The 21,730-nt window shown below is 33.8% G+C and overlaps 3 protein-coding genes across 5 annotated transcripts; all 3 read left to right on the top strand.

Annotated features, from left to right (window-relative positions):
- The first annotated feature begins 400 nt into the window (after positions 1 to 400).
- Positions 401 to 5,048, top strand: LOC140797405 (translation machinery-associated protein 22-like). 2 transcript variants are annotated; one of them, XM_073150810.1, is made up of 7 exons: positions 401 to 705; positions 791 to 874; positions 1,375 to 1,439; positions 2,621 to 2,702; positions 2,802 to 2,869; positions 3,454 to 3,537; positions 4,732 to 5,048. In XM_073150810.1, the coding sequence occupies exons 1-7, from the start codon at positions 558 to 560 to the stop codon at positions 4,786 to 4,788; spliced, it is 588 nt and encodes a 195-aa protein (XP_073006911.1). In that variant the 5' UTR covers positions 401 to 557; the 3' UTR covers positions 4,789 to 5,048. The 2 variants fall into 2 exon arrangements, with proteins under 2 accessions (XP_073006911.1, XP_073006920.1); XM_073150819.1 differs by having other exon boundaries at positions 427 to 651.
- Positions 5,049 to 7,190: 2,142 nt separating this feature from the next.
- LOC140800813 (transmembrane 9 superfamily member 7-like) lies at positions 7,191 to 12,339 on the top strand. Of its 2 annotated transcripts, none has more exons than XM_073155692.1 (7): positions 7,191 to 7,394; positions 8,772 to 8,936; positions 9,121 to 9,230; positions 9,470 to 9,563; positions 9,672 to 9,781; positions 10,557 to 10,704; positions 10,775 to 12,339. In XM_073155692.1, the coding sequence occupies exons 1-7, from the start codon at positions 7,281 to 7,283 to the stop codon at positions 11,930 to 11,932; spliced, it is 1,899 nt and encodes a 632-aa protein (XP_073011793.1). In that variant the 5' UTR covers positions 7,191 to 7,280; the 3' UTR covers positions 11,933 to 12,339. The 2 variants fall into 2 exon arrangements, with proteins under 2 accessions (XP_073011793.1, XP_073011802.1); XM_073155701.1 differs by having other exon boundaries at positions 7,195 to 7,394; positions 9,675 to 9,781.
- A 5,183-nt stretch (positions 12,340 to 17,522) lies between these two features.
- LOC140784159 (eukaryotic initiation factor 4A-15-like) lies at positions 17,523 to 21,724 on the top strand. Its single transcript, XM_073131401.1, has 5 exons — positions 17,523 to 17,628; positions 18,704 to 18,773; positions 18,889 to 18,995; positions 19,100 to 19,530; positions 20,839 to 21,724. Exons 2-5 carry the CDS (start codon positions 18,706 to 18,708, stop codon positions 21,472 to 21,474), a joined length of 1,242 nt encoding a protein of 413 aa, XP_072987502.1. The 5' UTR covers positions 17,523 to 17,628; positions 18,704 to 18,705; the 3' UTR covers positions 21,475 to 21,724.
- Positions 21,725 to 21,730: the final 6 nt, after the last annotated feature.

Below are 21,730 nucleotides of genomic sequence, written 5' to 3' on the forward strand. Positions count from 1 at the left end.
ATATATATTAAAAAATGACTAATTTCTTTGTCAAGCTTATAATTTGCCGATGAGATTATAAGACTGAATTTTACCAATATATGACAGAGGTTATGAGTTCAATTTGCATCCAATGTTGAGTTGACATTAGTAAAATTTTCAGTGGAGTACTATATGTACATAATTTGGGTTTTCTTATAGTATATTTCTAAGGAGAGTTAACCTAATTATTCTAACCTATATTATATATATATATATATATAATATAATAGAAAGAAGTAGTTTTACAAAACCAACAAGGGGAACAAAAAGGGACTCCTAAAATTGTGCCCCTTTAGGTCTAATTGGGCCTTTTACTACAATTCCGTGGGCTGAATGAGGCCCATTATATTAGCTTTGCTGTCCGCCTCGCCGTAGTCTCGTACGGAACCGAGCTCTCTGTATATGAGAGAGAGAGAGAGAGTTCTCTCCTTTCCTTGTCTTCCCTACGCGACTTTTTATTTTTATTTTTATTCGTTCGAACATCCGATAGAGAAGCTTATTCCACCCAGGGAGGGGAAAAGGAATAGCGCGCTTCCATGGCGGAGAAGCCCCAACCCGTTCGCGTCGTCTACTGCGGCGTCTGCGGCCTCCCCGCGGAGTACTGCGAGTTCGGCCCCGACTTCGCGAAGTGTAAGCCTTGGCTTCGCGAGAACGCCCCCGATCTCTACCCCGATCTCCTCAGCGGTGGATTTGGAGCCCTTACTCCCTTTGTACCCTCGTCTCTCTTGATGTCCTCTCTCTCTCTCTTATTCCGTCTTCTCTTGGTTAGGCAAAGATGATAAAGAAGTCGAGAAGGCGGCGGAGAAGCTGCAGGCGGTGGGGATCGGCGGCGGCGCCGGAGGAGATGTTTCTGGTATGTGATCGCTTTCTTCTTGTATTATGAGAGTATGATTGGATTCGAATTGTTTTGTCTGGGTGAATGCTTTGGGAGATTCCGGATGTTGCCTGAGATCAGAGGGTGAGAAAAGTTTGGTAAAAGTTGGACGTTTGGATGTAGGGAATGTGTTCAAAATTAGGGTTCGCTCGATGGGTTAGTAATCTTAGCTTTATAGTGTTAAATAGATTTGGTGTTTTTAATTTTTATTTCCTTTCATGATTATGATAGTTTGTTTTATCGATAGGGTTTCTTCCAGAAGTCGTCAAAGTGCTTGGAAACAAAATTTGCGACTCAGATTAACTTCTAAACTTTTACGGAAAATTTCTCAGCATATTCATATGTTCCTTTGTTCCTCAACTGCATATTTTATTTTATTTTCTGCTTTCAATGAATTACCTGAACCATTAAGTTTGGATAATTTGGCTAGAAATGTTAGATTGTGCTTTCTAAAATCACTCGTCCGTTTTGCTCTGCAGGGGGTGCTTCAACATCTAAGCAAGAAGAAGTAAAACGCCTTCCCGGTGGTAAAATAAAGAAGAAGGTACATTCCTTGGACGTGGTCCATAACGTTACATTGTGAGGGGCAAGTAAAATTAGTGTACTTCTCATCAGTAGCTTATATGCCCCAGCAGAATTGACTTTCTATGACATTAGCATATCTTCATTTTGCTGATGACACTTAAGTACCACATATCATCTACAATGGCCATATCAAGACGGCCAGACTAAATGCTTGATCTTGGTTCAAGAGATTTTAGGCCATTCCCCTGGTTGTTATGATAACAGGAGCTGTAGCTCAATAATAGTAAACCATCTTTATTAGTTAGTTACTGTCAAGCTATGACTGGGAGAGTTTGCAGGTTGTCAGCCCGCATATTACTTTTGCCTTTATGGATTAGTACAGTGGCACCAATATTGTTATAAGGATGTATGAGTTTTTTGCTGGTTGGACTTCAGCATTTTATTGATGTAACAGAACTTGCTTCCATATCTTTTGTCCCTCTTCACTAGAAAAGAGCTACAACGTTTTCATCCATTAGTGTTAGAGCTTTGGCTCCCAGTTCGCAGGTTGTTCCAGTCCAAGGCCCGATATTAAACATGGACCTACCAAGCAAAGGCTTTTTGACACCATGAATGAGTTAGGTAGCACTAGTTTACATTTTGTTCATGCTTTTCTACCACCTTGAGAATGTATTGGTCTTGGGGGTTTTAGAGGTCTTTATGACTGCCGGGTTGTCCGAATCCTCTGTAGTTTGGCGAGAAGAATATAAATTCGGCTGTCAGGTAAGAAAAGCTTGGGGATGTAGTTTATTTAGTCATTAAAAGTCGCTTCTAAAATCTGGTCAGCCTCCGATATGTTGAGGCTTTCGGTAATCCGCATAAGAGTATAGCTCTCACCATTTCGTGTACAATGTTGATAGAACTTCTGTTATAAAACTGATAACAATGTTACAAAGTATTATTTGCATGATAATGCTATTGGTCCTTCATCAATGTCAACCTTGGACATGAAAATATTGGCCTGAATACTGATGGAAGAAATATAATAATCTATGTTTTGGATCTTGGATAACATGACTTCTGAAATGATTATCCTGGGACCTTATTATGCCTCTGGGATTAACTGAATTCTTTTTGATAGCTTAGATTTACATATGTCCCATTGTTAGTATGCCATATGGTAGCATTTTATATGTCTACGATCAATTTCCTTTCTTGCAGGAGAAACAAGAAGTTGTTATTGAGAAGATTGTTCGCAACAAACGCAAATGTGTTACTGTCGTGAAGGGTCTTGACCTATTTGGTGAGTGATGTTTAGTTGACAGTTTCTTATTCAAGATGCTTCATAAATTCAAATTATCACTATTTGATCATAAAATTTTGTGTTTGTATGGCATTTTAGGTGTTAAACTCAGCGATGCTTCAAAGAAGCTTGGAAAGAAGTTTGCCACCGGAGCTTCTGTTGTTAAGGTACATTACTGCTTGTTTGTTTATTAGGAAAATTATATTTTACCCCCCAACGGTCAGGCCTAAATTTACTTCACCCCATATAGTTTCATTTATGTTATTTCACCCCTTACAATTATATTCCAAATGAAACAGTTACTTTTTCTATTATATTTTATCAATCTACAAGTCGTATTTAAATATACTTATTAAGACAAAGTTGTAGATAATTTGATAAATTTTTTAATACATCTAAAATAATATATTAAACATGTGTATATTTTTATCTTTGTTATTTAAAATTTGATTGATATTATTTTAGATGTATTGAAAAACTTATCCAATTATATATAATTTTATCTTTAATATTTTCAAATTCAACTTATAGATTGGTCAAATATAATGAAACAAATAACGATTTCAGTTTGAACATAACCATAAGAGGATAAGATGACACAAATGAAACCATAGAAGGGTAAAGTAAATTTAGGTCTAACCACATGGGGAGGGGAGTAAAATGTAATTTTTCTCTTTTTTATATTAGCGGAAGCTTTGAAGAAGTGCCCATTGTGCGCTCATCTGTTACACATTTTGGATATTTGTTTTAGGGCCCAACTGAGAAGGAGCAAATTGATGTCCAGGGTGACATATCATATGATATTGTGGAGTTCATTACAGATACATGGCCAGATGTAATCCATCTTTACCATTATCTTTCTATTCCATGTCGTATATTAATTTTCGCCTTAAATTCTACTCCATGCTTTATTTATGCGGTCATTTCCTATGGGCATTTTGTAATAATATAAGCTACACCTTTAAGATAAACAATAAGTAGAAATATGGATAATTTTCTTATTAACTCAAGCATTATGGCTGGCTGACCTGACATGAAGGATCTGTAACATTGTCACTCACCTAGAGTTTACACGAGTAGTAGTCGTACGACTAATCATAACATCAGCTCTCTTATTTACTCCTAAGGCATCGTATTTACTCCCACAAACGATTAGCAGCAAGAATTACTATGATTGTTTGTCAAATGATGCCTTTACTAGCTGTTGCATAATAAATTGTTTATGGCTTCTGAATTTTTACCAACCTCCAAATGTCATATTGGCCGTCAACCATTTATGGTTCTATTTTTGAAGTGGTTGTCATTCATTTATGATTTCTAACTTTGAAGGCTGAATTCTTCTATCCAGTATTGCAAGCTTCATATATACTTCCTTATTATAATTGCAAAATTGTACCAATGACTGTTTGTCCAAGGTTGAAAGCTTTTATAAGACTACAGATGTCATGACCATCTAAACTGTAATGCTGCTAATAAGCAAACCCATCCATGATCCCCTAAAGGCTATACGTCAAACCCAGTCTGCTCATCCATAACCCAGCTGAAGCCTCAATTGAAGTCTTGTTCATACTTCATAATTGAAAACTTTTACAACAATTCAAAGAGTCATTATGAGCTAAACATATATGCATGTTGAACCAAGTATGATCAGAATATTTGGTTCAGCTTGGCTTCCTTCAATGCTATGTTAAGTATTTATTTGAGTTATCTATCATGCATAAGTTTAGGATGTATCTCGGTAATAAGCCAGGTTTTGAAAATTTGTGCTACCATTTGTTGTAAGTATCCTGGTGTTGAGAACCTCTACAGCTGGTAAGACTCTGTACACCTTACCTCTGCAAATCACACATGGTGAGGGTCTTGTGCATCAGGATGTCTTTTTGTTTGTAAGTTTAACCTATCTACCATGCAGCATCATGAGATTTGAGCAATGAATACCTAGCAAAATGACTGAACTCCCTCTTTATCTTTGCTATCTGATTGAGGGTTGTTTTGACTCAGTCTTCTTTTATCTATTGCAAAATGTCAGGTGCCTGAATCGGCAATTTTCTTCATTGAAGATGGAAGGAAGGTTGCAGCTGCTTGATGCTGTGGTTCAGCTGCTTGATGGTGGAATTGCCTCCATGCTAGAATCTGGGGCATTTCCATACCCATCTTTATAGTTTACTCCTTTTTTGGTATGTACATTACAATATTTTCCGGCTAAACTCACCACTCTACTTGTGCGAGATAAGTGGCTGTCTTTCTTTTCCTGTCTGTTTTTCAGAGGCCCTCTTTTGGATTGTGTAGTTCATGTTATTTCCCATATATTATTTTGGTGCTCTGAGAGCTTCAAATGGTTCTTGATTTCTTTTTGCTCTAAACTCGGATCTCTTCTGATACAAAACATCTGGAACCATTTCCAAAGAGCTGGTTTTAATTGAATGAATGTGATTGATGATTCCAGCAGCATGGCTCATTATAATGGAGCCACTAATCACTATATGGTAGCGTGCTATAATCCGAGTAGCAGTGGGTATTTAAGACAGGTCCCAGTAGATCAGTTCTCATTTTCAGTGCGTGTGAATCAACAATTTGGTGCCCAGTTTTCTTTCCAAGAGATTAGAGAAATAAATTAGAAGTATTTTGAGTAGGCACAAGAAAGATTCGATCCTCTCAAATGCCAACAAGGTAATCTAAGTTTTAATCAAAGCTTCGTGTGAAGCAACTAAATGTGGATCCAAATTTATGTCGTGAAGATACCAGTTTTATTACCGTTGACACTGTTAAACCTAAATGGGGCTCACATGGATATTGAGATTTAGTAACAAAAAATAAATAAATAAATCATGAATTTTGGTCGAATATCAATATTTTGGCATCCATCTTTTGTCACAAAAAGATAAAAGAGAAAGTAAAGAAAAGGTTCTCGCATCTGCTTGAGCTCACGTATATTATACAAACTCTTTGCATAAGCACTGGTCTACGTATATTACATTATAATGTTACGATATTTGCATAAATTTGTATAAGAAACACACACTTCATTTTCAAATTTGGATAGCATGCTCACTTAATTTTTTTATTTTACATGTCTAAGTTTTTGTTTTAGGATTAAATGTATTTTACTCCCCCTACTTATACCTAAATCATTTTATTCATGTACTTTAAAAAGTCTCAAACTAGTCCCTATATTTATAACTAAAATAAAACCGTTAATTTTTCTGTTAAACTTAACTAAATGACATTGAAACGATCAAAATGCTTTTGTCTTGTTTATTAAGAAGACATACAGATTTTAATATAATACAATAAAATTATAAAAAGAATTATGATACTTAGTTAAATTTAATAGAAAAACAAACGGTTTCAATTTACTCATAGTTATATGGATTGGTTTAAACTTTTTAAGAGTACACGAGGAAAAATAATTTTAGGCATAAATACAACAGAGTAAAATGTATTTAATCTTTTTTTTATCTCTTTTCTTCAATTTTGTCTTCACTGTGCCATAGGTGTAACACTAACTCTCAAAGTTTTAAATTCGCTGAGCAAGCGAATAAAAAAAGTTTGTTATGCATTTTTGTGTTCGAGGAATAATAAATATTTACTCTCTATCACGTATAATACGTAAAATAGAATTACATTTTATAAGTTATATATTTAATAACAATAAATTATATTAATAACTATTAACTGTAAAAATAATAACTATGAACTATAAGAATAATAATTGTGAACTATAAAATTAGTTATTGCTTTACCACAAAGATTAATGACTACAAACTACAAATGTCTTAGTTGTGAACTAGAAGAGTAATAACTATAAATTACAAAGAGCTATAGCTAGGAACTCTAAGAATAATAATTATAAACTATAAGAGTAATAACTGCGAACTACAAGAATAATAACTGTGAATTACAAAAATAATAATTATAATGAGAATAATAACTGCAAACTATAAAATAATAACTATGGAGAATAATAAATTGCAAACTATAAGAGATAAGTTTAAATGCATTACATAGATAATGTATTTTCCTTTTAAGTTTGTGGAATTTTTTTTTTAATTAATATAGTATTTTTATGTTCAATTGTTGTTCCTTTTTGCCATAGTAAGGTCAAATGTTATATTATTACAGTATACCACTATGTTCAATTGGGTGTAAGGTAGATTAAATGCAGCTAATAAATAACTTGTTCCTTTGGAAAATAGTAAAAAAAAATTAATACACAGAGAAAAAGAAAAGTAGGCATATTGTCCAAAAAATTAAAAAGAAAAATGTCTTTCTTTTGTTGCTAATCACTGTAAATTGAATGATAGAACACCCAGGAAAGGGGGGTCTATATTCGATAAATATGGGGAAGTATTTGCCTATTTTTTTGTTGCCTTTTAGTGAGATCTTAAGATCAACACCCTTTTCGTGATAAGAAAATAAAATAGGGGGTGATTTGCTAAAAGGAAATCCACGTGTATATCTTAATCTTTACTACTTGGAAATGATCCGACAGTTTCCTCGTTCCAGTGTTTGATTCTAGTCCCTCTCTCTCTCTCTCTCTCTCTCTCTCTCTCTCTCTCTCTCGCTCCCGGCCTCGAGATGGGGAAAACCGGCGAGATCTTGGTGCTCTTCCTCTTCCTCTTCCTCGTCCTCGTCTTCGCGCCTTCCCAAGCCTTCTACCTTCCCGGAGTCGCTCCTCGCGATTTTCAGAAGGTGATCTTTTGGGACTCGGTCGAAACTTTTGTGCATCTGAGCTAGGGTTTCAGTTCCATCCATGCCTAGATCGGAGTTCGTTTCGCTGGATCTGGGCGTGAATGGCCTAGATTGGTGATTCATTTCCTTGTGATGGATTTCTCCGATTATATTTCTTTTTTTCTGAATAAGATCCAAGTGCTATAATTTGATTGGATGCGAAAATGCTTTATTATCGTTGGATCTTAGTTTTTCTTATTCCCTCCTTTTGATGCGACACATGTTCTTGAAGCCCTTTTATTTTTAACTTGACCTCATTTTGGCTCTTTTCCGGCGCTCAGTACTTTTTGATGCAATCAAGTGACTAGGAGGTTGTTCCTTGCGGACCGCATAATAGGAAACAAAAACTTAATTTGTAGTTTAACCAAAATGGATATTATTTTTTTCTCTGGATGTAGTCGAGCCAGGATGTGGAATTGTATATGGTTATTTGGTAAATCTTTTTGAGTGAAATTAAGATTTTATTTATTAGGTTGTATGTCTTAATTGAATGCACATATACATTGAGGGGAGGATTTCATTAAAATGTTTGGGGGGGCCTGTAGGTAAGAACCAAACTTGAATGGCTTCCATATATTTGACCAAGAATGTTGAAGATAAGATAATGAATAATCTTTTTCTTTAGAAGCATGTTTCTCTGCAAGAGGAGGTGAAACCTATTTCTTCTGCTTTTGCACAGACCATAGATCAACTTGAAAAAGAAATAAAAATTGCTTGATATGTCTTAAAATTAAGAAAGAATGGATTGATTTTTAGTTGTGCACAATGAGATTCTACTTTTAGATAAGTGAGTTTTCTTGTGAAACCCTGATATGAAACCATTGTTTGCATTATCTGCTTCATTTTTAGAAAATGGCCACAGAGATGTGTAAGATTACTTGGTATATAAACATGGTTAAAGCCGAAGTAGGATTTCATTATTATTTGAACTTCAAGATTTCTGTGATGCCACTAGTTACGTGGGATAGACTTATAAGGTTTATCACTTGTATTTTTAGTTTTATATGCTACTTTGCATTATGCTTACCTTTATCTTTCGGGAACTGGAGAACTGATTGATGATGTTTGTTTCAATTCTTTATTAGACAACTTGAGCTGCTATAACTTTAAAATTTTAATTTGATTTTGAAAATATATAAGATTTCTCATCCTTTACTGATGGCTAATGCCTTGTTTTTGTGTCTGCACTTTGTCTGTTGAACTTGGTTTTTTTGCTATTATGTGGTCAGATCATGTTTACCTCTTCACAAACCCTCCAAAAGATAAAAAAATTGATGAATTTATAATCATATGTGAATTTAACTTTTAAATTAGTAACTATTTTCATTTTCTTCTCAGGGTGATGAACTTCAGGTGAAAGTGAACAAACTTTCATCTACAAAGACACAACTTCCATATGATTATTATTTCTTGGAGTATTGTAAGCCTTCCAAGATCATGAACAATGCTGAGAATTTGGGAGAGGTTCTTCGTGGCGACCGCATTGAGAATTCTATTTATGCTGTGAGTGCTCATCCTCTTTGCATATGTTGAACAAGTAATACTAATTATTTCTAAATTAGAAGCTAGAAGATGATAAATCCTGTGTAGTTATTTAGAGAAAGAGAATATGTAAACGCAAAGTTCCAATGTATGTTGTTTCCTTAGACATATTATGTTGATTGAAATGTATAATTAAAAAACACAGTTTAAAATGAGAAGAGATGAGAGCTGCAAAGTAGGTTGTCGCACAAAGCTTACTCAAGAAGCTGCAAAGAATTTCAAAGAAAAGATTGATGATGAATATCGCGTGAACATGTAAGTCGCCGGTATATTTCTCTTTTTTTTCTGTTAACTGTACAATTTAGTTGATGTCAATTTGTCCTTTGCTTTAAGTAAAGTCTTATAATTTTAGTAACATCTGTATTTCCAGTAAGCATACAATAATTTTCTTCTTGCTGCTGCTTCCAAGTTATCTTTTTAGTTGATCAATATATTGCTTAATCTTGAGTCTTAATGGTGTGCTAACATTGGTCTTTTTTATTTGCACTTCATAGGATCTTAGATAATCTTCCTGTTGCAGTTCCTAGACAAAGAAGAGATGGAAGTCAAGCACCAACGTATGACCATGGTTTTAGAGTTGGTTATAAGGTAAATTGACTTGCTAGTTAAGTAGCAAGTGTTAAGTACTTTACAGGATTGCTTTTTGATTGGCGGTTGATATGCAATTCTTCTCTGTTTTCATTTTTTTCTTCTCAGAAGGATGACAAATATTACATAAACAACCACTTGAGTTTCAAAGTCATGTACCATAAAGATCCAGAGACTGAGGATGCTCGTATTGTTGGTTTTGAGGTGATTCCAAGCAGGTATGAGTAGTCATATACTCATATGCACCTCTAAATTTTTTTCTGGACACATCTTTCTTTCTGAAGGTAGATCACTACCGGCATTTCATGTCTCATCAGTTATTCTTACAACGACTTGAGAGATGCCAAAATTTTAAACTTTAGGGTCTTTGGTTTGCTATTGAGAAACGGCTGGCTTAGGTTCTTTAAGATGAAAACACCCTTATCCTTTTTCTTTTCTTATAACTTCAGATGTTGGCTTCTGAATTTGCTTGTATTGCTGCAGTTCCAAAATTCGTCAATGTGCTCAATATAATTAGTAATGATGGTCTTGCTAGCTGTCGTGGCCTATATATATATATATATATATATATGCTCATTCACATTATGATTCTCCCACTGCCACACCTTATTCATAAGTTGTCTTCCAGTGCCACATAACTAGGTCACACATCATTGTGTCTGCAATAATGATCCAGCACGGCACAGGGAATAAATGAGAGGAAAACCACCAGCATATGAGCTGCCGCGAACACGGGCGCTAGTTATTCAAGACTGCAATGATGATTGCTAGATGACTCCATGCATTTCATGTGCCAACGACTTTACGATTGAGAATAATTTGTTCTCTCATATTCACATAGTTTCTATCTTTTGTGCCTATATTGGCCTGTTCCAGAATAAAATATCTAGGTAAATACATTGTATTCATATTAAAAGAACTTAAAAAGAATTTAGTTTATCATTTTGTTTCATTGATCCATTTTACTAATAGTTGCCCTTTTCTTTTTTACAGCATAAAGCATGAATTCAGTGAGTGGGATGATAAGAACCCTAAAGTGTCAACATGCAACCCAAACACTAAGATAATTCCAGGCAGCCATACTCCCCAGGAAGTAGCTGCAGATACATATGTTGTATTCTCGTACGATGTTAGCTTCCAGGTAAATGCTCATGCTTTAAGATTACCCATCCTTGCCATTTTGATTCTTACCTTCATTTTGCCTGTTGCAGCCTAGCGAGATCAAGTGGGCATCCCGTTGGGACACATACCTTCTCATGAATGATGACCAGATCCACTGGTTTTCAATAATCAATTCTTTGATGATTGTTCTCTTTCTCTCTGGAATGGTAGCAATGATCATGATGAGAACACTTTATAAGGATATAGCAAACTACAATCAGCTTGATAATCAGGATGAAGCCCAGGAAGAAACTGGATGGAAGCTAGTCCATGGTGATGTCTTTAGGCCACCTGTCAATTATGGATTGCTTTGTGTTTATGTGGGAACGGGAGTGCAATTCTTTGGGATGACATTGGTCACTATGATATTTGCACTGCTAGGTTTCCTTTCCCCCTCCAACCGTGGGGGCCTTATGACTGCTATGGTCCTTTTATGGGTGTTTATGGGTCTGTTTGCTGGGTATGCCTCATCTCGTCTCTATAGAATGTTCAAAGGCACGGAGTGGAAGAAAATTACACTGAAAACTGCATTCCTATTCCCTGGTATTGTCTTTGCAGTCTTTTTTGTGCTGAATGCTTTAATATGGGGTGAGAAGTCATCTGGTGCAGTTCCTTTTGGAACCATGTTTGCATTGGTGCTGTTATGGTTTGGCATATCTGTGCCATTGGTCTTTGCTGGAAGTTACTTTGGTTTTAAGAAGCCGGCAATTGAAGATCCAGTGAAGACCAACAAGATACCTAGACAAGTTCCTGAGCAGGCATGGTACATGCAGCCGGCATTCTCTATTCTGATTGGTGGTATTCTTCCATTTGGTGCTGTCTTCATTGAGCTTTTCTTCATCCTCACTTCCATATGGCTGAACCAGTTTTACTACATATTTGGCTTTCTATTCCTTGTCTTCATCATCCTCCTCATAACATGTGCTGAGATAACAATCGTGCTTTGCTACTTCCAGCTCTGTAGTGAGGATTACAACTGGTGGTGGAGGGCATATTTGACTGCGGGATCCTCTGCACTTTACCTTTTTGCATATGCAGTTTTCTATTTCTTCACCAAGTTGGAGATAACAAAGGTTGTCTCGGGTATCTTTTACTTCGGCTACATGTTGATTGCGTCTTATTCATTCTTTGTCCTAACGGGAACTATCGGTTTCTATGCCTGCTTCTGGTTTGTGAGGAAAATCTATTCATCTGTGAAGATAGATTGATGGGGCAATTCAGAAGGGGGGCTTTTATCTGGTCTGACGGAGCATTTGGATAGTGGGTGCTGAGGCCTAAGTTGAGAGTAAGCTACAGGAGAAAAAGTGTCATTTCAGACTTATTAAATATGTAGAGATTAGTAGTTTCCTTTGGTAGGCAAGATAGTATGGCTTGTTATTTTTCTTCATTCTGGTAATTTTACATCTGAACATCTTAATTATTTCTCTTTTCTGGGTCGGATCAGCATGAGAGCCTGAGACTGGCCACCTTTTCTCATGCTTGCTCGTTTGAAATCATTATATGGCCAACTTACGTTGCTCCAGATTCTCATGATGATCCATTTGGCACCCTTTTTTTTTCTCAATAACATGACTGGATTTGGTGAAGATTTACTTGATGACATTCATTTCTTCCAGGTTCGGATATTCTCGGTCCAGTTTTGAGTAAATTAGTGAACTGGTGATGTGCAAGATAGTACTAAAATAAGGTCCAGGTTAGCGACGTTGGATCTCCTCTTGGAGGTTCAACCACAGATGGATTTCTGATATGATATAAAAAAATCTGAGTACACCTACAAGCTTATTAATTTAAGTAGGTTGATTTATTTTCTGTCACTATGCAAGGGTTAAAAAAGGTTCATGGGGTATTATATAATTCAAAGTGGTTATGTTTCATATAGGTTTGGTATGGGGTATTATTGATATGTATGAGTGGAAAAAAAAAATCTGATCCTCATCTCTTTTTATTTCCGCATTTAGGGCCCATTCATGTGTGCCTCGTTCACTGTAGAATAAGATCAATTCTAAAAGAAATATTCTATTTTTTTAATATCAGAAAAAGAGAGCTAATATTAGTATAAACTATTCTACTGTCTAGTTAAATGCTAATATGAGTAATAATTATGTTTGATATGATATAATATTAAAAAAATAGTAAATTTGTGACATTTTAAATGAAGTAATAAAATATTTTTGATTAAAAGTAAAGTAGTAGTTGTAATTAGGTGTTATTTAATCTATGATAAAATAGTGATTTGAGGTTATTATTAAATTAAGATTTTAAAAGTATATGGAATAAGTGGAGAGGGAATAATAAATTAGTATATAAGAAAAAGCTAAGTTGTTATTTAATTACTATACTAGAATAAATAATCATTTTAGAAGAAGGTTATTTTCATTCCACAAGTGAACAGAGATTTAGTTAATTCACTCGAGGGTTTTAACAAATGATAAATGGTCAATATATCCATACAGATATATGTATGACTAGTTACGAGTCTTCTATGAACACTTGGTTAATGATTTTAAATAGCACACCATCTAACGAGTCTTCTATGAACGCTTGGTTAATGATTTTAAATAGCACACCATCTAATGGTACAAAATAAGCGAGATGTGAAACAGTCATGCTTATCATGATATATTTCTAACGAGTCATGCTTATCATGATATATTTCTAACGTTTCCTATAGTCGGACAGTGTAATTTTTTTTTTATCATTCGAGCCTAAAGACTAGATATGGATTGGACAAAGATCCAACAATCCCTAGATATAAAGGCACTTATGCTCTTATTAAAACATAGTTAAGCTGCATAGTCTGGATTTTAAATTACGCGTGTTGCTAAACTATTATTCTGAACTAATTGTCACCGAAATTTGCTTCAAACCGATGTTTTACTACCAATCACAAGTTTTATGTTTGATACCATCATACTGTCGAGTTGTTTCTTCAAGCCAATCTTACTGTCGAGCCATCAATGGACCATGGGGTTGGAGTTGATATCGTAATTTATTTGCTCATAGAAAAAGGTAAAAAGATTCATGTAAGCTTTCAAGTTCTTTTATTTTTACAAATTCCTTGCCGTTGTAGTTATAGGAACACATATAACTAAGAATGAAAATAGATTGGATACGGATCGGATAGTGACCAATCATGCCCGAATCGATATTTTTATTTGTATACGGATTAAGAAATGAGTATTAGACGGATAGTAAAATTAAAAATTATATCCTATCTAAATAGATACAGATAATTTTTAGATACAAATAAAATATCAGATCTTAAATGGATGTGGATCAAATTTTAAACTAATTATAACATTTCTTTTGGAGACAATTAATATAAAATATTAAGAGTTAAAAAGAATAACTTGCATGTCAACAGATAAAATTATCAAAATCAATCTCTACAAACAATATAGAACATAATATTATTAACAATATCAATATTAACAATTTAAATAAGCAAACTAAAAATTATAAATTATTCCAAAAAATATGCTAATAAATAAATATCTAATATTCATATCAGAAAAATTATATCTCACCGTATTTATATCTGAGTTTTAAAAAAAAAAAACCTATCCATGTTTTTTTTTAATCTTACATAACAGTGAAATCAAAATTAATCTCACCCGTTTTCACCAAAACATACAATTCATACATGTGAGATATTTTATTTCTGAAGGTTAAAATTTAAATATTATTCAATTCTTGGCCTTAATAAAATCTTAACTAGTTTTTTTTTTGCCAAACTACTGCTATAGATTTTCGGTTATTTTTTTATTTTTTTATATTTTTATATTTTTATATTTTTTAACAAACCTACTACACTATTCAAACTTATTATAAAATTAATATATTTTTTGTCATTACAGTGATACTATTTGATTTTCTACGTGGCCTTGAAATGATAGATAGTATAATATTTTTGAAAATAAATTTGAATCATATATAGTTTGATAAATATATTTTCTTGTAGCAATAGTTTGGTATAACAAATTGGAATTTTAAGGGCTGCGATTGAAAAATACTAAAAAAATAAGGTATAAATTGAAACATTAAAAAGATTTAGCTAACTAATTAAATAGAGGAAAGGAATTAAAATTATTACTTTAGAATTTAATATTTAGAAATAGAAGAAGGATATAGAAAGAAAACAGTGTCATTTTTGTCCATCTATTCACTTCGTTAAAATTTTAACATTATTTTAATCTAAATTTTTAATGAAATATTGAGAGACGTAGTTGAGTGATATATTTAAATAGTTTAGGGATATATCTATTATTATTTTTTCAGTGTTTTTTTTAAATAAAACGCTAATCTTATTACCGTTTTTATTAAAACACTTGGAGGTGTTTATTCAAAAAAAAAAACTTAAGAGTTAATAGTTTTATTAAAATATTAATAATTAAATATTTACTTTGGGCTAAAGTAAATTAGAGTAATTTTTTATTTAAATTTAGGAGTGAAATATATCTATATATATATATATATATATATATATATATATGTATGTATGCCATGCGTAGTAAATCTAACAGAAGGTTACAACCGGTCCGTGTAGGATATCTACACTTTCGAAGTTGTAACCCGATTTCGGTAGGGGTGAAAACGGATCGGATAGTGCTCAACCCACATCCGGATCCATATTTTTAGTCCGGATACGGATTCGGATAGCAAAATTTAAAACCATATCATAAGTAAACAAATACGAATAATTTTTGGATAGAGGATCGAATCTTAAACGGATATTGATTGAATTGCAAATAATTATAATATTTTATTTATATATAATTAACACAAAATTATTAAGAGTTTTACGCTAAATAATTTTTTATATGTCAAATTTATAAAATTAGAGAAATTAATCTCTATAAATAATATATAATGTATTATTTGTAATAATATTAATATTTACTATTTAAGTAAGGAAATTAAAAACTGTAAATTATTTTAAAAAAATATGCGGATAAACGGATATCCAATATCCGTATCCGAATCTGAAAAATATATCCGACCCGTATCCGAATCCGTATTTGATTATTTTTTAAAAATTCTATTTGTATCTCGAATTTGATAGAAAATTTTTATCCGAATCCGATCGGAATCGGGTCGGATAGCGGATCGGGTCGGATTTTCACCTAACCTTTCGGCCTTTCCTTTTCCTACCACAATTCGGACTTTATTATTTATATAATGCACATGTAGCTTTAAATATTATTCATGACGTGTGAGATGTTTAATTTCTGAAGGTTAAAATTTAAATATTATTCAATTCTTGGCCTTAATAAAATCTTAATGAGTTTTTTTTGCCAAACTACTGCTATAGATTTTTTTTTATTTTTTATATTTTTATATTTTTATATTTTTATATTTTTTAACAAACCTACTACACTATTCAAACTTATTATAAAATTAATATATTTTTTTGTCATTACAGTGCCATGTAGATACTATTTGATTTTCTACGTGGCGTTGAAATGATAGATAGTATAATATTTTTGAAAATAAATTTGAATCATATATAGTTTGATAAATATATTTTCTTGTAGCAATAGTTTGGTATAACAAACTGGAATTTTAACGGCTGCGATTGCTTTGTATGATTTGGTGAACTAAAAATACTAAAAAAATAAGGTATAAATTGAAACATTAAAAAGATTTAGCTAACTAATTAAATAGAGGAAAGGAATTAAAAATATTACTTTAGAATTTAATATTTAGAAATAGAAGAAGGATATAGAAAGAAAACAGTGTCATTTTTGTCCATCTATTCACTTCTTTAAAATTTTAACATTATTTTAATCTAAATTTTTAATGAAATATTGAGAGACGTAGTTGAGTGATATATTTAAATAGTTTAGGGATATATCTATTATTATTTTTTCAGTGTTTTTTTAAATAAAACGCTAATCTTATTACCGTTTTTATTAAAACACTTGGAGGTGTTTATTCAAAAAAAAAAACTTAAGAGTTAATAGTTTTATTAAAATATTAATAATTAAATATTTACTTTGGGCTAAAGTAAATTAGAGTAATTTTTTATTTAAATTTAGGAGTGAAATATATCTATATATATATATATATATGTATGTATGCCACGCGTAGTAAATTTAAGAGAAGGTTACAACCGGGTCCGTGTAGGATATCTACACCTTCGAAATTGTAACCCAATTTTGGTAGGGGTGAAAACGGATCGGATAGTGCTCAATCCATATCCGATCCATATTTTTAGTCCGGATACGGATTCGGATAGCAAAATTTAAAACCATATCCTAAGTAAACAGATACGGATAATTTTTGGATAGATGATTGAATCTTAAACGGATATTGATTGAATTGCAAATAATTATAATATTTTATTTATATATAATTAACACAAAATTATTAAGAGTTTTATGCTAAATAATTTTTTTATATGTCAAATTTATAAAATTAGAGAAATTAATCTCTATAAATAATATATAATGTATTATTTGTAATAATATTAATATTTACTATTTAAGTAAAGAAATTAAAAACTGTAAATTATTTAAAAAAAATATGCGGATAAACGGATATCCGATATCCGTATCCGAATCCGAAAAATATATCCGAGCCGTATCCGAATCCGTATTGATTTTTTTTTTAAAAAATTTATCTGTATCCGAATCCGTATCCGAATCGGATAGAAAATTTTTATCCGAATCCAATCTGAATCAGGTCGGATAGCGGATCGGGTCCGATTTTCACCTAACCTTTCCGACTTTCCTTTTCCTACCACAATTCGGACTTTATTATTTATATAATGTACATGTAGCTTTGCTTTCCTCTCTCTATCTCTCTTTCCAATCTCAAGACTCTCGGCTTCGCTTTCCTCTCTTCCACTCTCTATCTCATCAGTCGCGCTCTTCGGATTCCTCTCGGCTCTCGGCAACCACAGGTAAATTCATCGGATCTCTCACCTTATCTTTCTCGATCGAAGGGATGATCACGTTTTAAGCCAATTCGAAGGTGGGATCGATTTGAGTCTCTCGTCGATTCGTGTTTAGGGATTTCGTAGGTGCACTTCGAGTTGCTATTAGCTGTTTACTTGATTCCGTGAGCCGATCTACTGTCTGATATCTTTGTATGGAAGCGTATGAGATCAGGACAAGCTGGAATTTAACCTAGCAAGACGAACTAGCGTAGGATGTAGAAAAGATCTTTTTTTTATAATAATTAAAGGACAATATTTTGAAGGTACAAATAGGTGACTAAAATCTAAAGAATTGTTCTTATGATTGGTTATGATTGAGGAAGTGATTTCTTCTTTTCATCTCTGACTCGAAAGTTAGTTTTGTGTTTCATAGGTTATAGTATAATTTCCTGCTATTTGCTTTGTCAGTTCAGTGTCAGAAAATTTGTAGGATGCCAACTTAAAACTCTGCGTGCTGAATCATTCCCTTAATATCTTCTTCTATACTTTCCTCGCCTTATAATAGTTTGTAACTTGTTCTATGAAATATCGAAATGTAGTAAATATGTTTGGAAGTTTGGTCTTCTTGTGTGCTTCCTTAGACAATGAAGTTCACTACTTTGTTGGACTTTCACTTACAAATATTTGCTTTCCACAAATTAGTCTTTTGAAATTGGATCAAGAAGAAGAGGGCAGCTGGAAAGACGTTTGTGTTGTCATGATGAGTGGATCAAATGCATAGGCTTCTAATCAACCTGTTTGCTTCCTATATAACAGAAACATAGTTGGAAAGTAGCATTGCAAAGCCTATGGGATCAAATGCATAGGCTTCTAATCAGTTTTCACTTTTCAGTAGCATTGCAGCACGAATTTCTAATGTAGTCATAACCAAATTAGGGGAATCGATGATACCAAACGGAGATGGCTCCCTAAGGATTGAAGTTCATATTCAGTGGAAATTATCCTTTTTGTGAATATACTTGGTTTTAGTATTATTCAAATGACACTGCTTCACAGAATTGGTTAATTTGCTTGTTAATTTTTCACCTTCATGTGACAGACATGGCAGGAACGGCACAAGAAGGATCTCAATTTGATGCACGGCAATACGATTCCAAAATGAATGAGCTGTATTAGACTTTACCTTTTTCCTGTTATTACTAGTTATTTTTCACAGTGGCTTCTTTTTCATAACATCAACTGTACTACTACTAATGTTCCATGTGTTTATATTGGTGTGGTTAGGCTTACACAAGATGGTCAAGATTTTTTTACATCATATGATGAGGTTTACGATAGTTTTGATGCCATGGGTCTGCAGGAAAACCTTTTGAGGGGCATATATGCCTATGGTACACACTATTACTTCGTTTGACTTGTCTCTGTGATACAGTCCAGTTATGGCATGTAAATAGTCTAATGGCCAATACTGTTCAATTAAATGCCCTTTCTTTAGGTTTCGAAAAGCCTTCTGCAATCCAGCAAAGAGGAATTGTTCCTTTCTGCAAAGGCCTTGATGTTATCCAACAGGCGCAATCTGGGACAGGAAAAACTGCGACGTTCTGTTCTGGAGTGTTGCAGCAGCTTGACTATGGATTGGTTGAATGCCAAGCTTTGGTTCTTGCTCCAACTCGAGAATTAGCGCAACAAATAGAAAAGGTTATGCGAGCACTTGGTGACTATCTTGGTGTGAAAGTTCATGCTTGTGTAGGAGGAACTAGCGTTCGAGAAGATCAACGTATTCTTTCAAGCGGAGTTCATGTCGTTGTTGGGACACCAGGTCGTGTGTTTGACATGTTACGGAGGCAATCCTTGCGCCCTGACTACATTAAGATGTTTGTATTGGATGAAGCAGATGAGATGCTTTCACGTGGTTTCAAGGATCAGGTATCCTTCTGTCTCATACCCTATATTAGGAAGCTCAATTTTCTTTATGATCAATCAGATTAATTTTGTGATAATTTTTCCATGCAGGAAAATCCCATTTAGTTTCTGATTAGCATAAGAACAAGTTTCACCACAAATTCTACTAGAAGCCTAGGACAAAGGGATCAGTAATGATAGTTAACTTTATGCATTGTCTTGTGGAACCACCAAACTTGATACTGATAACTTCCTGAGTTGGCATAATGCTGCAAATAGATAATAATGTCTGTTGCTCTTTGCTGAGTGAATTTGATGCTGCAAATCACGTTGAGTATATTTCGAGCTTATTATGACATGCTTGAGAGTGGACTATGGTTGGATGTTAGTTTTGCACTCTTTGCAGGATTACTAAATAACAAAAAAATCTAGAGATTTGTAGCTGCATCAGTATTTGCTAGATAGCTGGTATAGGGGGGACACATAACCATGTATGTATTTTGATGCCACTTAAGATAAACCATATTCATGATTTCACATGCTCACATTCTGGGACTCGCAAGTCATTGTAGGTTAGTTACTCTTTCGACCTGAATGCAGTTACTGAATTTAGATCTAGCGGTCATGTGCCAAGGTTTGCTTATAGGTTGCATGAGTTTAAGCTACAACCAAGGATGTGAATTATTCTACCAGCCAACTAGCCTTATAGCTTTAATGACAAGTTTTTCTGTTGTCTAATATGCTGGAACTTGATACACATTCTTTTATAATTGATGTTGAGCTGAAGACAGTTAAAACATGTTGAACTTTCTTATCTTTGAGTTGTGGTGTGCTATCTGACCTCATATGTTGGGAAAAGGCTTCTATTATGAGGATGGTCATATCTTGGATTCTATAGTTCTATGTATATGATAGGGAAGTTTGGGTGCTATATGAATAAGATCATGCTACATTTTTCTGGGCTTATTTGTTATTTATTCTTCAAATGCCAAATTGTGGCTACAATCTCTCAGTTGTATAAAATATTTCACACAATGAAAAATGGCTTCGATAGGAAAGTTTGGGTGCTATTTCAAAAGTTTCTGTCTTTCCATGCATCAACATTCTTACGTGTATAATGTGTGACCTTTTTGTTGCATTTTGTTTCTTCTTATATTACCAAATATTGTGTTTCCTACTATATATATCTGTGTGTGTGTGTGTGTGTGTGTTTTGCGCACACATATTGATATTTGTTTTCAGATTGCATCAACTTATGTTGTTTTAATTTCTGATCTTACATTGAGAATACCTTTTATTCTAATCTTAACCTAAGTTCCTTTTCCTGCTCAGATCTACGACATCTTCCAGCTTCTTCCTTCAAAAATTCAGGTTGGTGTTTTCTCTGCAACAATGCCTCCTGAGGCTCTCGAGATTACTCGCAAATTCATGAATAAACCTGTGAGAATCCTTGTAAAGCGTGATGAGCTTACCTTGGAGGGTATCAAGCAGTTCTATGTCAATGTTGAGAAGGAAGACTGGAAGCTTGAGACCCTTTGTGATTTGTATGAGACCTTGGCCATTACGCAGAGTGTTATCTTTGTCAACACTCGACGCAAGGTGGACTGGCTTACTGACAAGATGAGAAGCAGGGATCACACCGTCTCAGCAACCCATGGTGACATGGATCAGAACACTAGAGACATTATAATGCGGGAGTTCCGATCTGGTTCCTCTCGTGTGCTCATCACCACTGATCTCCTTGCCCGTGGTATTGATGTCCAGCAGGTTTCCCTTGTTATAAATTATGATCTGCCAACGCAACCAGAGAACTACCTGCATCGAATTGGACGAAGTGGACGATTTGGAAGGAAGGGTGTAGCTATTAACTTTATCACGCGTGATGATGAAAGGATGCTCTTTGACATTCAGAGGTTTTACAATGTTGTGATCGAGGAGCTACCTTCAAATGTTGCTGATCTCCTTTGAAGTCTTTTCATTCGACTTGATATTTATTCTCTCTGTAGTATTAAGTCTATTAATAATCTTTTTGAATATCGGTTATGATTGTGAAGTGTGATATAACTAAGAAGACATTTTGAGTGGAAGTGTTTTTATTTCTTTGCAATGGTGGTGACTCGGACAAATAAACATGTATACCATCTTTGCAAGTTTTGCAGTTGTCTTCGTCTGAGTTCTGGTTGACTCTTGATCCAAAATGTCTTTTTTTGTGTTTAAATTATGC

This window comes from Typha latifolia, chromosome 1 (assembly GCF_019914945.1).
Source record: "Typha latifolia isolate L0001 chromosome 1, TyphaL0001v2, whole genome shotgun sequence".
Lineage (NCBI taxonomy): Eukaryota > Viridiplantae > Streptophyta > Magnoliopsida > Poales > Typhaceae > Typha > Typha latifolia.

Bases quoted from the DNA above. Each gene is read 5' to 3' on its own strand.
- LOC140784159 (XM_073131401.1), top strand. From the start codon at position 18,706: ATGGCAGGAACGGCACAAGAAGGATCTCAATTTGATGCACGGCAATAC. The intron at 18,774-18,888 runs GTATTAGACTTT...TGGTGTGGTTAG, and splicing joins GATTCCAAAATGAATGAGCT to GCTTACACAAGATGGTCAAG. The intron at 18,996-19,099 runs GTACACACTATT...CCCTTTCTTTAG, and splicing joins GAGGGGCATATATGCCTATG to GTTTCGAAAAGCCTTCTGCA.
- LOC140800813 (XM_073155692.1), top strand. From the start codon at position 7,281: ATGGGGAAAACCGGCGAGATCTTGGTGCTCTTCCTCTTCCTCTTCCTC. The intron at 9,231-9,469 runs GTAAGTCGCCGG...TGCACTTCATAG, and splicing joins GATGAATATCGCGTGAACAT to GATCTTAGATAATCTTCCTG. The intron at 9,782-10,556 runs GTATGAGTAGTC...TCTTTTTTACAG, and splicing joins TTTGAGGTGATTCCAAGCAG to CATAAAGCATGAATTCAGTG.
- LOC140797405 (XM_073150810.1), top strand. From the start codon at position 558: ATGGCGGAGAAGCCCCAACCCGTTCGCGTCGTCTACTGCGGCGTCTGC. The intron at 1,440-2,620 runs GTACATTCCTTG...CCTTTCTTGCAG, and splicing joins GTGGTAAAATAAAGAAGAAG to GAGAAACAAGAAGTTGTTAT. The intron at 3,538-4,731 runs GTAATCCATCTT...GCAAAATGTCAG, and splicing joins TTACAGATACATGGCCAGAT to GTGCCTGAATCGGCAATTTT.